Source organism: Muntiacus reevesi, chromosome 7, assembly GCF_963930625.1.
Source record: "Muntiacus reevesi chromosome 7, mMunRee1.1, whole genome shotgun sequence".
Taxonomy (NCBI): domain Eukaryota; kingdom Metazoa; phylum Chordata; class Mammalia; order Artiodactyla; family Cervidae; genus Muntiacus; species Muntiacus reevesi.
Window position 1 is genome coordinate 17,308,361 of NC_089255.1, and position 12,905 is coordinate 17,321,265.

General features: G+C 38.2%; 1 protein-coding gene across 3 annotated transcripts in view; it reads right to left on the minus strand.

Moving 5' to 3' along the window:
* Nucleotides 1–245: 245 nt before the first annotated feature.
* Nucleotides 246–12,905, minus strand: part of UACA (uveal autoantigen with coiled-coil domains and ankyrin repeats) — an 83,376-nt gene continuing 70,716 nt past the window's right edge. For all 3 annotated transcript variants that reach the window (XM_065941751.1, XM_065941749.1, XM_065941750.1), the window contains 4 exons: nt 8,618–11,356; nt 6,645–6,797; nt 3,954–4,019; nt 246–1,481 (listed from right to left, as the gene is read on the minus strand). In XM_065941751.1, coding sequence (XP_065797823.1) covers nt 1,410–1,481; nt 3,954–4,019; nt 6,645–6,797; nt 8,618–11,356 — 3,030 coding nt within the window. In that variant the 3' untranslated portion in view covers nt 246–1,409. The remainder of the gene's footprint in view (nt 1,482–3,953; nt 4,020–6,644; nt 6,798–8,617; nt 11,357–12,905) is intronic.

Here is a 12,905-nt window from a genome sequence, read left to right on the forward strand (position 1 = left end):
GAATCTAAATATTGCTTATGTAAACTGTGTATACTTAACTAAAGAATTAAAAATAAATCCATTTCTGACTTTTCATTGTTGCTTCTATATTGAAGAACTATGATAGCTTATTCTTTGGTGAGATAAGTTATTCTGATGGTCCTCTGTCCTTGTAATTTGCAAAAATGGGATCAAAAACCTGGTTCAGGATGCTCAAAGATTATTAATAAGGCACATTTTGCAATTAAAAAAAAACTTGGTTGAAATTATTCGTTTGTGTAGTTTATTTGCTAATAGTCACATTAGTAATTTTCAATCTGAATTGTAAATAAAATATTAACAAAATAACAAAACAAACTTTCCTTAAGGAGACAGAAATAATAAAAATGGTTGGTTATAATATTTACTATAAACATGTCCAATTGCATTATTTTCTTGCTATCTATATTCTTATAGTTTACTATGTTCATGTACTTTTGTCTAAATCCTTAAAGATCTGTCCTCTAAAATCCATTCTCTAATGCTAATTTTGCAAGAAAACTGCCTTTTACATTATTAATCTCATTAGTGCAATTTTCCTATAAATAAGTACAAAACATTTGGAGGATGCATCTATAATGAGTGCTTGGTTACTATAGTAGCAAATGTCATAGTAATTACTAAAAAAAAATGCCTAAAACTTTTGACACTTTGAAAAATCTAGTATACCATTAATCATAGTTTCCTACATACTCTGGCAAGAAAAGTCACCACAAGTGAAAATTAAGATACCATTATGGAGATTATGAGGCAATTTTATTACGAATTCCTGATATATTCCACCCTTGCCTGTTCTTAACCTAAATGTAATTTAGCACCGCAAACCATCTGTGAAATGAAATTTACTTTAAAAGGTATAAATGTTACTAGTGTAAGAAGAAAAAAAACGTGTACCTCCCAAAGAAGTCAAAGGCACTCATTAAGTTACTTGAATAAAAATGGAAGTTGGCCAAGTTACCATGTGTTCCTTGAAACTTCATGAGGTCTCATGGCTTGACTGAAGACCTGAAAGATCTTTTGAGCCACTTAAAAGTGGCTCCCAATCCAATTAATTTCTCTGGAAGAAACCTTTAATTATTTCCGCCTAACCCCTCTTCAAATGGACCCACTCAGTTGGCTCAGGTTTTACTGGGTACTCAATCAGTTAAAACAATCCAAGGCAAAGTGTTAATGTTGTTTGCCTAACTGTAAAATTAACATACACAGAATATAAGATTTGAACCGATACTGAAGAACTCAGTAACATAGCTGTCTAAATTAAAAACCTACTGATGGATCAAAATACACTTTATTTTAATTATACGAGCACAGCAAGGCCCAGAAAGGCCATGAAGTTGCACACAGAATGCTCGGCACTAGCAGGAAGAGCCCCCGTGGGTGGCGGGTGCCCACTAGCACACGAGCCCCTGCCGCATCTGTATGATCTGCAGTAAGGCGGCCTGCACGTCCTCATCCATGTGGCCCTGGGGAGAAAGGGGAGAGGGGAGAAGTATTTTATGTCATCTCCGTTCACACACAAATTCTTAAGACACGGGGCTTTATAACAGGACCTTATTGGTTGTGATTCAGCAAATGCTAAATTCTCACCATCGTGGTGACATTCTCAACATTTTATTGGAAAGCAGAGTAGAGTTCTATCATGGAAAGAAGAACAATCAACGTAAAGGTAGTGCACACCAGTGCCTCTGTCTAGTATCAGAGAACAGATGGACATACTTCTTTCTCTCTTTTTACTAATGGCTCAGATGATAAAGGTAGCGTAAGTTACAGATAAGCAATGTAAACTACTACAAGGAAAAGTTTATTTTGCTTATGCCATTTTTTTTAATCAGAAAAGTAATTAATGAAAATTCCTATATTTATATTTTTTACATAAATAGGATCATATATATTATTTTGCAATTTGCCTTTCCACCTAATGTCACAGAAATCTTTTCCAAGTTATTGCTTATTTTTATTCATTTATTTATTGGACACACCACATGGCTTGTAGGATCCTAGTTCCCCAAGTAGGGATCAAACCTGGATCCATGGAAGTGAAAGCCAGAGTCTTAACCACTAGAATTTCCTGCCTTAATTATTTTAAATTATTGTATAATATCCCATCATGTGTATGTATGATAATTTCTTTATTCATTCTCTCAAAAATAGACATTTATGGAGTTTCCAATCTTTCACGGCAGGTTCCTAGAGAAGAAACTGCTGGGTCAAAAAAGCAGGCTCAATTTTTAAATTTTGCTAAGTACTACAAAATTTCCCTCTACAGAGATAATGACAAGCTACACTCCTACCAACAGGGTATAAGTGTCCATTTCCCACAATGCCCTGAACAGTGCTACAGATTATCCTTTTCTTTAATATTTGCCAATCCCAGCAGTGAAAAATGGCACCTCCTTGTTTATTTCCCCTTTTACTAGTTATGCTGAGGTCTTTTAACACGAATGTTATTCGCTTATATTTACAAAGAGACACTTTAAAGTTAAAATGATGGCAAGAGGTTGATTAAATGCAAGTCAATATGGTAGGCTTACAACAGCCACCCCCCTTCACTTTTCCTTTGCTTGAGTACTTGAATGCATTTCAGCATGACACTTCCTATTAATACAAAAAGTTTAGCTTCCAAAATCTGTTTCTATAACAGCGGGATGTTTTAATTCGAAACATTAGCCATAGTTGACTAAACTGAATTTCTTAGTTAACTTTATGATGCCAGAAGGCAAGACTATTTCATATGCCAATTGCTTTTGTTATGTTTCATTAGGAGTCAGTAGAAAATAATTTCGAATCTCAGAAGCATACATGATAAAAAGTTGATAGGCTTGTTAGGTTTGCTGTCTTTCAGTATGCTGCTCCCTGCCTTGGCCACTATCAGAGCCAAGCAAGTTCACCCTCACTCACACAGAGCTTCTATGCTTTTCTACTATTTTCCCTCCAAAGAACTCCTCATCCTGCTGCCCGTCAACAGTCTTCTCTAATAATTACAATAATAACAACTTTCAAACCCCAGCTTATCTTTTATCTACTCAAAAGAAAGCAGCCAAAGTGACTACCATATTATTCATCCTTTTCCATTGGTTTCCCCTTTATCTCCTACAGAAAAGGCAGGCCTTTTTAAGAAACTGATACTGTAAAAATCTCTTCCTTTTTATTTTACCTAGTTCTTTTCCTAAAAATGATCTTTTTTTTTTTTTTCCCAGTGTGGACACTTCAAATCCTAAACAATTTCTATTACATCTCACTTGCTTATTGCTATTCTAACATTGTCTCAACTGTCTTCCCAAAAAATCTATCCTGAGAATTTTGGAGATGCTGATCGTGTTTCTACAGAGTGTTAAGTATAAAACACTTTATATGTTAAACATATTTCTTAGTGTGATTTTTTAAATAGTTTTCTCATTACACCCCTCAAGAAAGCAATCTGTGGTCTTACGCTTCACTGAGATTAAGGCTCAATAAATAAATACTGCTGATATTCTAACAGAACCTCTGTTTTCTTATATTATTACAATTCTGTGCACACTTGTCACTTTTTTGGTATTCTCTACATTTCAAAGAAACACTTCTGAGCAACCAAGAAACAGTGAAGTTCTTCCTACTCTCCTCTTTCAGCAACAGCCATGTGTGGATGTCAAGGCATTATCTCCAGCTAGCGATACTAGTAATGTGTGCCGCCATCACATGTTGCCAAACTGTCTACAAAATGAGTGACAAGCAGATGGAGACAACACTAAATTTAAGATGCTGTGTTGCCACACAGCTTTGTAAATTTCTCTGGAAGACATGCAACCCATGATTAAAAGAAACAATTATTTTTAAATAAGCATATGGGGGTACAACTACGTTAAACATCAATGACTTTCACATAAATTTACTGGAAAATAAAGAATTATTTTCTCTAAAATGATATCCTATCCAAAGGAGGAGCTCTACTTTACCTGCGCAGCACTAAGAAGGTGTGTCCGATAAATTGCAATCACTTCTTGGTGCTGTCTGTCGGCATCCTACAAGTGGGAAAGATGGGGAGGTCAGACTATCAGCATTCATGTTTTCAAACACATGGAGGCTGGTAACAATGCTGCCCTCAGGCCTGATGCTTCTAAACAGTAGCAGTATTAAAGCGCTCCTGCTATACTGCGGTAACAAACCACCTTGGACCCACCAGATGCAAAATTCCAAAGCAAAACAATAGTATAAACTTTTCCAAAGAAAGTGTGGGAACATTCACAGTGAAAGCAATGCCGCTCATCCTAGGTAATATGAAATTATTGCCTTAGGTCACATCTAATGCCATGAAATTATCCAGACACTTATCAACGTATGCTTTAGATTACTGCAAAAACTTCCCATCTCATCACCTGTCTCTGGACTTAATTCCCTTTCATGCTACTGAGACTCAGGTAACTCTGTCCTCACATCACTTTTCACTCAAAAATCTTGGGTGACACCTCATTATCTGATATCCAATATCTCATATCTGTAAGAGGGAACTGGAACTCATCAGCTTGATTCTCAACAGCCTCCACAACTGGGCCTCAAACACAGCTCCCAGGACCAGCCAGCCCAGCACCCTTTTACTACCCTGAGGCACGCATGACACTTGATTTCATTTCCAGGCCTTGTTTCACACCATTTCCTTTGCCTGCGGGAGGCTCTGTCTTCCTTTCACCTACCAAAATACCATCCATATACAAGTTCAGCCCAGGTACTCCCTCCCTCTTTCAAACTGGCTCCTACCACATCAGTAACCTTTCCTTCCTGGCAATTCATATCACTTAGATCCCGGGACCATATACTCAATTCTATATTTGATATTTTTGTCCCACTATTTTACTTTTTATGGATATATATTTTGCCTAACTACCCAGAACCCTTGGGGACAGGGACTGTATACTCTCTTTATCCCTGACAGTGCTTAGCAATAAAGAATTAACAAATTGTTAATTTGTTAATAAACAAATTAATAATAATAATAAACAATATACAAATGTTTCCGAATACTGAAAAATCCACCACATCCTTTTGGTAAGATCCAAATTAGCAATAGGTCATCATTAATCTGTAGGCCGAGTGTTATAAAATGAACACTTTAAAAAATAACTTTCTTCTATTCAAAAACAACTCACAACAAATTCCTATAGATTAGAAAAATAGCAGCCAACAATTTACATTTGATTGGGCTACATTTTACTTAGCCTCACAGCTCATTCAACTAAAAAAAGGAAACAAGCAAGCAGTCAGTTCATATTATCCTATTCTAAGGATGAGGAAGCCAAGGATTAAGGGAAATGTATCATGTCACTCTCTTTTAACTGGCAGGGCTTAGAACTGAGCTCCCAACTTCACCTTCTTAATCCAGATGTTTTCTTTTAATATATAAAGGAGATAACATATCCACAAAGGTATTTATGAATGTATACATATATATATATATATATATATATATATACACAACACACACACAGATATTGTCTTTTAATATATAAGGATATAATGTATAAAAACCATAGGAATGCCTACCTTTATTCATAAGGATAAAAGATTATTTTAAAAAGTGTGCTCTGTTGTGTCTAACTTTTGTGATTCCATGAATGGTAGCCCGCCAGGCACCTCTGTCCATGACATTTTCCAGGCAAGAATAGAGTAGGTTGCCATTTCCTACTCCAGGGGATCTCCCTGACCCAGGGATCAAACCGCGGTCTTCTGCATCTCCCGCATTGGCAGGCAGGCTCTTTACCATTATGCCACCTGGGAAGCTTGCTTTAAAGTGAAAGTGAAAGTCATTCAGTCGTGTCCGACTCTTTGTGACCCCATGGACTATACCATCCATGGAATTCTCCAGGCCAGAATACTGGAGTGGGTAGCCTTTCCCTTCTCCAGAAAATCTTCCTACCCTAAAGATCAAACCCAGGTCTCCCACACTGCAGGCAGATTCTTTACCAGCTAAGACACAAGGAAAGCCCAAGAATACTGGAGTGGGCACACCTATCCCTTCTCCAGCAGATCTTCCTGATCCAAGAATCGAACAGGGGTCTCCTGCATTGCTGGTGGATTCTTTACCAATTTAGCCATCAGGCAAGTAGTGGACCAAAATTTTAGAGTCTGCAACAGCTGGAAAGCTATCAGATTTGGAATAAGTCCCAGGATTAAATCCTAGCTGTATGATCCCAGGCATATTTTCATCTTTGTTTCCTTAAGAATTAAATGGGGGGCTAAATAAAACCTTGTAGGACTGTGAAGAAGATCAAGTTTAAAGATCAAGCACATAAAATGCTTAGTATAGTGCCTGGTACATAACAAGCACACAAAAATATCATATCATAGTATAAATAATTTCTAGTAAAAATGACTACATTCTTGGATCTGAACACAGCCACAAATTAATCTGATTTCTAAATAAGATTTTTTTTCCTTTTTTTTGTTTTTTTTTTTTATTTTTTCAGTGGGTTTTGTCATACATTGATATGAATCAGCCATAGAGTTACATGTATTTCCCATCCCGATCCCCCCTCCCACCTCCCTCTCCACCTGATTCCTCTGGGTCTTCCTAGTGTAAATAAGATTTTACAAACAAGCAAAGGTGACTCTACACATATCAGCATGAAGCCCTGCAGGTCCCAGGTACTCACCACCAGCTGCTGCTGCAGGGACTGGACCTGCTGCTGCAGGCCGTCAATCAGCTGACTCTGCCTCTTGCTGGGACTCCCACTCCCATAGGTAAGCTGGGAAAGGCCATTGAGGGCCTGTTTTAATCTCTCCACATCATTGAGCAGTTCAGTTATCTTATGAAAAAAGAAAAAGGGTTGTGGGAGAAACACGTTATTAGTCACATATTCACTTGTAAGGAACATCTTTACACAGAGCTCATTCTCTGAGACACAAAATTCACCTTTATATACCAGAAAATTGAGGAAGGAATACTGTCAAGACTGTTTCAACAGTATGTGCAGTATATGATTTTCTCCCAGTACAGGGAGAATCTTTCATAGTTAAGAAAATCAAGTAAAATCCTAATATATGTTTGGTATGTGGGTGTGCGTGCTAAGTCACTTCAGTCGTGTCCGACCCTATGAACAGTAGCCCACCAGGCTCCTCTGTCCATGGGATTCTCCAAGAATACTGCAGCGGGTTGCCAAGCCCTCCTCCAGGGGATCTTACCGATCCAGGGATCGAACCTGTGTCTCTTATGTCTCTTGCATTGGCAGGCAAGTTCTTACCACTAGTGCCGCCTGGCAAGCTCCTTGGTATGTAGTAGTGCTTACTAAGTGGCAACAATTATAAGTGGGAAATTAATAACTTGCTATCATAATTTCATATTATACCCATAACTGATTTCCAAACAAGGTGCGAGCACTAAAGTTCTAGGTCATATGAGCAGACATGCCAGAAGGTCAGTACTTGCACCACTCCACTGGGCTGAAGCTGGGGCTGTGTCACTGTATTCCCAGCACTAAACACAGCCCCTGGCAGGCAGAAGGCATTTAATAATTATTTGAATGGGTAAAATAAAACTGCATTCAATCTCCCTGATTTCCCATCTTCCTAGTACATACTTTATTCAACTACCAGTTTTGAAAATGTTATTGAGCACCTGTTCTGTAAATTGTACAATGAGAATGAACAGTAAGAAGGAAACATAAGTTATGAATCTGCTCTTAAAAATTGGCTGGGAAGATCACCCATATCATTCTGACACGGTAATATATATGCTGTGAAAGTGAAAGTGAAGTAGCTCAGTCGTGTCCAACTTTTTGCAACCCCGTGAACTGTAGCCTACCAGGCTCCTCCCTCCATGGGATTCTCCAGGCAGGAATACTGGAGTGGGTTGCCATTTCCTTCTCCAGGGGATCTTCCCGACCCAGGGATCAAACCTGGGTCTCCCACATTGCGGGCAGACGCTTTAAAACTCTGAGCCACCAGGGAAGGCCTGTAAATGGATGTCAAAACACAACATACATTTTGGATGAGGAACCGTTTACTGTAGGCTAGATCGGCCAATGAAGGCTTTAGGAAGGAGAGTTAAGTGAAGATGTGGGCATTAAGAAATGTAGAGAATTTGAGTAGGTAGAAAGGAGGGGCAAAGACATTCTGTCTAAAGGAAGATAAAATGTACAGTGAGTTGAAGGGCTCAATTTACTGGTATGAGTGAGTTTCAAGATTCTAGGAGGCTTCAAATTCTGGGAGGCTCTGCAGTGTCTTCAGCTTCTTGCAGCCCAGAAACATGGTTTAATATTTTTCCTTTCCCATTCTTTAGGCGCCCTAAAAACCCCTGGGTTTTGATTATTCATTTTTGAGGCAAGCGAATCTTGAGTCTCCCTATCTTTTCCACAGTTCTTGCCTGAACCAGATGAGAAAACAAAAGGAAAACTGTTTTTGATTTCTGTTTGTGTAACTTTACCTTTTTCTCAACTCTGTTTTGTTTTTGTTTTCGGCATATTCACAGTCACACTAAAAAGGCGGCATTTAATGATCACTTTGTCAAATGCTTTGGTAAACCTGTCTTGTGGAGTGCTACAGTAAACAGTCCTATCGTATGTACCCTGGCAGTTCTGCCCTGGGGTTGCCAACACCAAGCCATGCTTCCCTAAAGTATTATCATTACCTTATTATCTTTTGCTTCGATTTGTTTGGCGGATTCCTGTATTCTTCTCTGTAGCTCTGTGATGGTTGTTAAGGATTTGTCACATCGTTCCTGCTGATCTTTGATTTCTTGCTCAATGCTGAAATGGAGCAATTCCTTCTCATCTTTAGCAGACAATTCCTTCTTTTTGGCATGCAAAACCTCCTCACATACTTCCTCATACTTCCTATTCAGATTGGCCAATTTTTCATTTAAGTTGGAAATCTGTGTCTCCAAATCGCTTTTCGTTGCTTTATATTTCGACAAATCAACCACCTCCCTAGTCTCTAATTTTTTTAGCGCTTGTTTAGTATTCTGAATCTCAGACTGGAGTTTGGAGACCTCTTCAGTTTTGTTTTGGCTTTCTTCTTCCTTCTCTCTCAAGCTAGCTTTTATGATTCCAACTTCTTTCTCAAATGCTTCCTTAACCTGCAAATGCTCAGCCAGGGGCACAGAGGAGTTCTTCTGATTCTCCAGCATCTGCCGCAGTTGGGTCACTGTCTGCTGCTCTTTCTCGTAACATCTCTGCTTAGTCTTCAGTTCTTCCTTGAGTGTCTCAATTGTACCACCAAGAGATTTTTTCAGGGACTCAACCTGTTCCAGCGGAACATGCTGCTTCTGCAAAAGAGTTTGTGCTGCAAGGATCTCAGAAGTCTGCTTGGCATTTTCCTCCACAAGCTTCTCTTTCTCCTTCTTTGCCTCTGTGTATTTCTGCAACAGGTCTTTTAACTGTCTGTTCAGCTCTTCTGTTTTTCTGCTTAATGCTCTTTCTGTTTCATGAGAATTCTCAACGAGAACATTCTTATCCTTTAGATCCTTCTGAAGAGTGAGGATCTCCTTCTTTAACTTGTCATTCTCTTGCTTGCACTTCTTGGCCTCTTCTTCGCTGGTATGATACTTCTGTGTCTGCTGGGATAATTTTTCTTTAAGTTCTTTTTCGGTGGCTTTAAATTTTCTCTCACACTCTTCCAAGCTGATGATCGGAGCATATTTGAGCTTGATGCATTCCTGTATCGTGTCGAGTTCTCTCTTCTGGGCTGCGATCTCAGCATGCAGGGTTACAATCTCCTCCTGGCCTTTTTTGTAGTTAGCCAGTATTTCAGCGCTGTTGTCCTGGACCTTCTTCATGCTCTTCCTTATGCCATTCATCTTTTCTTCATGCTCTCTTAGGCTGATGTACTCAGCTTTTACTTGGTTCTGAGTATTCTCCAGATTTCTTTTTAATATTTCATTCTCATCTTTTATTTTCACAAATTCTTGATTTATATCTTCACACTTCTTCTTCACATCTACTAATTCTCTATTGGTTTTATCCAATGTGCTACTCAAGGCAGTTTTGATCTCTTCATGGGTTTTCACTGGCACATACTGATGACTCATGGTCTTTTTCAAATCATTGTTTTCAGACATGAGTGAATATATTTTCTCTTGGTCTTCACCACATTTTTTATTAAGTTCAGACAGCTGCTTCTTAAGTTCAGTGATACTGGATTTCAGAGCCATCATCTCTTTTTCGTGTCTCTCAGGAGGTATGAACACAGTTTCCAGGCGACTGACGTTCTTACTTAAACTGGCATTTTCCATAAGCAACTTCTCCATTTCCAACTTCTTTTCTGTATATTTATGTGTCGCATCTGAAAGCTTTTTATTCAAATCATCAACAATTATATCATGTGACTTTTTCATTTCTTCACTTACTTTTAAAGGGACGTAATGATTTTTCATTTCAGTTGTTAAGTTATGTACTTGTTGCGTAAGGAGCTTATTATCCAGGCAGACCTTTTCTATTTCCTTTTGCAACATCTGATTTTTTGATGTTAACTCAGTGATCCTCTTCCCAAGTTCTCCTGACTTTTGCTCTAATCTGCTCTTGAGCTGCTCATGTTCCTCTGGTTTGACCTGCTGAGCCAGTTTGGCCTTCAAATTCTCAAGTTCTCTCTTTAACGGTCTAATTTCATTAAGTGATCTTTCATACTCTCTTTCCACATCTATTAATTTTTTTGCCTTCTCGTTTACTTCATTTGATAACAGGCTCTTCATGTTTTCAAATTTCTCTGCTGGAACAGAAAGGGCCAGCTTGGCTGACAAGTCCTTTAACTGGCCTTCCGTCTCAGTGAGCTTCCTTCCTCTCTTCTCCCGCTCCAGTTCACACGTGCTCAGCTCCTTCTGCAGTCGCTTATTCTCTTCCATCAGCTTGCCCTCATCTCTCTTAAACTCTTCAACTAACATTTCACTTTGTTTGATCTGGTTTCTCAACTTCCCCACTTCTGCAGACGCACCTTCATATTTCACTTTCATGTCTTTCAACTGATCCTTCAGTTCCTCCATCAGTCTGTGGTTCCCAGTAGCTGCATCACTTGTCAAGTGCTCTTTCAAGGCAAGAAAATGTGTCTGCATTTGTTTCACTTTGCCTTCTGACTCATACATTCTCTTCTGCACGTCTTTCAAGGCATCTTCCAGCTGCTTTATCTGCTCGTCTGAATCCTCTTTCACCCTTTCACACTCCAGTGCTAAGGCTTTGCACTCCGCCACCTTGTGAGCTAGTTCATTTTGGAGTTTGAGTCTGTCTTGTTTTGCTGAATCACAGAAAGTTCTCATCGCTTCTAACTCTTTCTTTAAAATTTCATTTTCCGAATATGAGGCTTGATTAGGTAAGGCTAGCTCCAGTGGTCTTAACATAGATCGGCTTTGCATATGGATTGGCACGCCTGCGGAAGTACACTGCAAAAATAACAGTAACACAATAAAATATCATCCCAAAAGCCTAAAGAAGACACTTATTTACCAAACTTATAAAGGTGCCACATCATCAGTAGCCAACAGATTTCCAGACTAGTGTATTAGAAAAATATAGTAGTACTGATTTTTGAGGTAAGAAAAACAGTTCTAAGCATGATTTCCTTGATGCAGTGACATTTTGAAAGCCTGTTCACTTTACGTGTGTTTCTGGCAGACCAAAGAAGGAAACAGTTGTAGTCTCTGGGGACTTTTTTCTCTTTCTCTTTTTATAATATCTACCGATGAATGTCAACTGATCAAAATCCGTTTACTATTTCTATGTCTTATGGCACATAATCTGCTTAGAACTTCAAATTCTGAAGAAAGTCATCAAAGCCCTTGAGCAAAAACAAGGATTTTGCAATTTTAAATCTGCAAATAATTTTATAGAATGATATATTATTATCTAATAACATATATTGACCTCTGAGTTCCCTCAATGCTAACGCCAGTGTAATGTTTAAATTACAAAAATAATACCAAAATAAACCTAGCTAGAATAAGAATCAAGAGAATGATATTAATAAATTCACAAAATATAAACATGTTTTCTTCTTTCAAACAGAATGATAAATTAGAATTTACCATATGCTCTTACTACAAAATTGAATCAACATCGTTTCTTCTACTAAATGCTGACAAAAAGAAGTATAATTTAAGTTCTCACTGAAATATTTCATAAGTACCAGAACACAAAACATATAACCATGAAATATTAAATTTAACTTTTCTATTTTTCCCTATCCACCCTATTACAGTAAGGGCTCTTTTAAAATACTGATAAAAGCCATGTGCTATGAGTATGTCCCAAAACTGTTGTTCACTTCAATTAACACTGCCTTCCCATTGATGAAGAAGAAAACCATGCTGTGCCTAGTCACTCAGCCGTGTCTGATTCTTTGCAATTTTATGGACAATGGCCTGCCAGGCTCTTCTGTCTATGAGATTCTCTGGGCAAAAAATACTAGAGTGGGTTGCCATTTCCTCCTCTGGGGGATCTTCCCAACCCAGGGATCAAAACCATGTCTCCTACATTGGCAGGTGGATTCTTTACTACTGAGCCACCTGGGAAACCCAAAGAAGAAAATTAACAACATGGAATAATTTCTCAGGCTCAGTCTGCTTTCTACTTACCAATTATCTTTGGACTAAGACTACTGTAATTCACCAACAAATTACTTACACAGTTTCACAATTCTCATACTTATTTTACTACAATCAAATATTTATCTTATCTTCTTAAATATTATTCAGTTAATTGACATCCATTCTCTCAACTTAGAATCTTAGAAGTTTCCAACTTACAGGGACCCTAGACATCATATAGGCTAATTCACTCTGCCCACGGATGATGAAGGTATATATATAAAACCTTTAAAAGTCCAAATATTTATCAGTTCTGCAGTTCATAGAGGGTACTAGGAAGGCAAACCTTGTATCCACTGGAAACTAAAAGTGAAGAGCAGTTAAGCAATAGAATTAGACAACACTC